This window comes from Microtus ochrogaster, chromosome 7 (assembly GCF_000317375.1).
Source record: "Microtus ochrogaster isolate Prairie Vole_2 chromosome 7, MicOch1.0, whole genome shotgun sequence".
Taxonomy (NCBI): Eukaryota; Metazoa; Chordata; class Mammalia; order Rodentia; family Cricetidae; genus Microtus; species Microtus ochrogaster.
The window spans coordinates 62,965,367-62,970,076 of NC_022014.1; the positions used below are offsets into that span (position 1 = coordinate 62,965,367).

At 39.0% G+C, this 4,710-nt stretch overlaps 1 protein-coding gene across 1 annotated transcript in view; it reads right to left on the minus strand.

The window, feature by feature from the left end:
* Positions 1 to 4,710, minus strand: part of Dhx40 (DEAH-box helicase 40) — a 47,069-nt gene that overhangs the window by 6,343 nt on the left and 36,016 nt on the right. Inside the window, exons 13-15 of the mRNA XM_005350469.3 lie at positions 4,057 to 4,171; positions 3,069 to 3,177; positions 1,223 to 1,317 (exon numbers count right to left, since the gene is read on the minus strand). Coding sequence (XP_005350526.1) covers positions 1,223 to 1,317; positions 3,069 to 3,177; positions 4,057 to 4,171 — 319 coding nt within the window. The remainder of the gene's footprint in view (positions 1 to 1,222; positions 1,318 to 3,068; positions 3,178 to 4,056; positions 4,172 to 4,710) is intronic.

Below are 4,710 nucleotides of genomic sequence, written 5' to 3' on the forward strand. Positions count from 1 at the left end.
AAAGCCACAGAGAAACCCTGTCTTGAAAAACCAAAAAAAAAAAAAAAATAATAATAATTTTGTACGTGTGTGCATGTGCCCATGCATATAAATAGGGAGACCAGAAGTCAACTTTATTTTTTAAGACAGGGACCCTGAATCTCATTCTGAAATAAACTAAATTTACAGAAAATTACTACATAAAGGACACAATAATTTTTTTACTAGTAGTACTGAGCAGTAAATTGCCAATCCAATACCTCACCGGTGCATTATTACCAAATGCTTGCCATTTTCCTTCCTAGTTAAGCCACCAAACCAGAAAATTAACACTGATGCATTATTAACATCAAATCCTAAGACCCCACTGACATATCACCACTGTCCTAATAATATCTTTTAAAGCAAAACGACTCAATTAAGAATCAGCACCACCTTTATTTTTTATATCCTTCATGCTGGAACATTTGCTCATCCCAACTTTCATAGTGGTATCACTGTTCCCAGGCTCTCTCAGATGATAGTGCCAGGAGACCAGACATAAGCCACTATCCCTGCCAACTCTGAGTATATCTAATTCCTTTCGCCATTATGCTTACAATATTTACTTATGTGATCCATAACGAATTTCCCGTTACCAGTGTTCCTACTTTCCTTACAAAGATGCCCTTATTTTAACCCATCTTAATTGAGTCCTGATAGTCCATATATTTAAGCTTTGCCAGGGATGCCATTGTCTTGTTTGGCTCTTACACTCTACCTGGGGCCACAAAACTACAAAAACCCTTGTCATTTGCTTTAGATGTTGACACATCTGCCTAGTATGTACTCTCTTCCTATCCTGCCTTGACTCCAGTACCCCAGTTTGAATCACAGTACTTCCCTGTGCACAGATGACAATTATGAAAAGATTTCTTTCTTTTTTTTTAAAGATTTATTTATTTATTATGTATACAACATTCTGCCTCCATGTATGCCCACACACCAGAGGAGGGAGCCAGATCTCATTACAGATGGTTGTGAGCCACCATGTGGTTGCTGGGAATTGAACTCAGGACCTCTGGAAGAGCAGACAGTGCTCTTAACCACTGAGCCATCTCTCCAGCTATGAAAAGATTTCTTATAATTGTTATCATCACCACAGAATCTATAGCAAACCTTCAATCTTTAAATATTTTACCACTGCAATTAGATACAGTAGTGTTTATGAACTTAATGCTCAATGCTCAAGCATAATGCTCACCTTCGAGCAACATTTTTGAAGTAGCCTGCACAAAGACATCTTCGTAGTACTTCATGTTTAGGCCCTTCAAAAGTCTCTCTTGGGAAATCACTTTGCTGTAGAAAGAATATGTATTCAGTGAAAAAGATCACAGGACAATATTATCTAATTTTTTTTTAAAGTTCACATTCCTAAAAGCTTCTGGGTAATATACTGTAAGAAGGATTAGATTTAGCCTTGTACCCAAAATAGTCAAAAGACACACAGTATAAAATAATTGACAGAATACTATGTATCAGGCAACAAAAGGAGACAAAGACCCAAGAGACAGGAAATTAATACCAATAAAAATTCTGACTATGGCATAAGAAAGAAAATCCAAAACCAGGCGGTGGTGATGCATGCCTTTAATTCCAGCACTGCGGGGGGAGGGAGGCAGAGGTGGGTGGCTTTCTGTGAGTTCAGGCCAGCCTGGTCTACAAAGCAAGTTCCAGGACAGCTGGGTTATACAGAGAAAATCAGTCTCAAAAAAAAAAAAAAAAAAAAGGAAAAATCCAAATGGAATCCAGAAGGAAACAAAGCCAAGAGACTAAAAAGACCAAAGTGGCTGGAATTTGGAGGAAAGAGTAAATTTAGGAGAGCTAGTCATAAACAACATTGGAGATCTGCAGAAAATAAGTATCTGCCCAAGTACTTAACCTCCCAGAAAAACAAGAATGCTTAGAATTTCACAGAGCTAAGAATGATGCTATAAAACAAAACAAAACCTTCTAAGGCCTGGTTTTGGATAGAGTATCTAGAAAGGGATTACCTTTAATACCAGCACTTCGGAGGCAGAGGCAGCAGATCTCTGACTTTGGGGTGGCCCTAAGATATATATATGGAGTTCCAGGCAAGCCAGTGCTATATAGTCAGACACATATACACCAAAAACAAAATAAAACCTGCACATAAAATATCAGGAAACATTAAGAGGTGTATATATTATTTTTAAAATACTTATTTTAAATTATGTAAATGTGTGTGCCTTCATGAATATGTGCAGGTGAGTGAGTACAGTAGAGAGGTCAGAGGCAATGGATTTCTGGGAGCTGGAGTTACAGGCAGTTATGAATCACCTGATGTGGTACTGGGAACTCATGTGCAAGAGCAGTATGTGTACAGTCTGTCCTGCACTATTATTCTTGCAGTATGTGTACAGTCTGTCCTGCACTATTATTCTTTCTTCTTTCTTTTCTTTTTAGACAGATTCTATTAAGCCTTGGCTAACCTGGAAACATAAACTAGGCTGTCCTCAATTAACAGAGATCTATCCACCTGCTTCTGCCTGGAAGGTGCTGGAATTAAAGGTATGCACCACCAAGCCCAGCCCAGACCTGTTATCCTGATTTTAGTAATGCCTTAACAGGTATGTATAGACGTCAAAACTTCGCAAACTGGGCATTTTTGTTAAGTGTTTTAAATGTATTTACATTTGCTTGGTGAGTGGACAGGTGGACATGCTCATGCTGAAGCATAATTATGTGTGGAGGTCAGAGAACAACTTTTGGGAGTTCCTGAGATCAGACTTGGGTCGTTAGATTTGGTGGCTTGCACCCCTACCTGCTGAGTCACCTCTCCAGCCTCAGACGTAAAGCTTACTATGCGTCAACTATTCTTCAGTACAACTATTTAAAAATATTTTCACTTCTTCAGATGTATTTCTTTACTGCTACTAGGATTCACTGGGTCAGAAAGATGGCTGTACAAAGCAGCATGCAGACTGAAGATGGCCGACTAGAAATGTACGTCATGGAAAGTTCAGTATGCCATCAACAGGCTTAAAATGCTAGTCAAGGAAACAAAACATACACACTACAGCCATCACCTGTTTAAGTTTCCTGATCAGTTCCCGAAGCTGAGCTTCCACACGGAATGCAGAAAATAAGCACCGCCAGTGAATCCAGTGCTTTTGGCACCACGAAGCTGGAGCTCCACTACAACACAAAAATACTCATCTTGAAAATACCTTCTATAAACAGAAGACAAAAAAGGTCCTCATTTCCTTTACTAAAAATGGACAGCAGTCATATGTGGTATCAGGGTTAGGGTTGTTGCAACCTCAGCACTTCAGGTAAAGGCAGAAGGTTCAAGGTCATCTATCTGCCAGCTTAGGCTACAGAAGACCATCTCAAAAAAAAGCAACCAAACAACCAAACAACAACAAACCCCAAAAGGAAACCCATAAGCAAATGAAGAGATAAGGACAAACACTAAAAAAAGTGTTTTAGAAAATATGACAAAAAAATTATCAGGGGCTTGAGAGATCAGTTAAGAACACTTGTTCCTCAGTCTGGATTTGGTCCCCAGCACCAACATAGCAGCTCACAACCATCAGTAACTCCAGTTCCAGGGGATCCTACACCTTCTTTAGTTTCTATGGGCACCATGCAGGCTGTAGTACACATACATACAAGCAGGCAAAGCACTCATATACTTAAATCTTCTCAAAGAAGGGGGAAAAATTGATAAAAAATGTCAGGCCCTCTGACTAAATTTTAAAAAATAATTTGTAAATGGGTTTCTTTTTACATATATGAATTAACAAATATATAATTATTTAATCTAAGTATCTCCATAAAAAATTCTGTAGAAATCATTTTCAGGAAGGATTTGATGAAAGAGGAGAACTACTATTTTCAATAAACGGCTACTAAATGACATGACAGCCTCCTGGCAATCTCACTGATGTTAAAAATACCTTGAAGTCAATTTCATCCCATTGATCTTTACTGTCTAAGGTCATAAACAGTAAGTATGTAATGGAACTGCAGAGCAGACTGATGTTTTTCAGAACCAAGGACCAGCTCACATACCTTGATTTGCACTGTTCAAAAATGACAGCTAAAGTTGCAAAGTCATTAAATCCTCCAGCTTTTGCTGCCAATTCTCGATGTCTCTGTTCTGCTTCCTTTTGGTACTCTGGATCAACTAAAAGACAAATCAAGAGACAGTTTAGTTTTAAGTCAAGTGCCTACATTCCCTTTGCTTTCCTTTTCACCATGTTCAACAAAATCTGCCTCACTCTTGAGGTAGAATTAAATCAGCTCTTCTTAGAGAGTCCAGTTTCTTCCATGAGTATTATAATCATCCCATGTCCTGACCCGTTGTCCGCCACTCTCCCCACATTGTTTGGAAGACAGATTATCTCCCTAAATAGCTCAGGATGACCTGGGATTTGAAATGTAGCCCACCATGACCTTGAAATTCTCTTGTCCTGTCCCTGCCTTCCAAGCACTGGGTGGTACAAAACTGTACCACACACATAGCTATTTTTCTTCTTTTAAACGCATGCTAGAGATTTACAATAGTCAACATTACTTCTCTCAATTCAGTTTTTAAAATAGTATCTGGAATTTACTATCTAAAAAAATTCATGGGCCGGGCGATGGTGGCCTTTAATCCCAGCACTCAGGAGGCAGAGGCAGGCGGATGTCTGTGAGTTCGAGACCAGCCTGGTCTACAGAGCT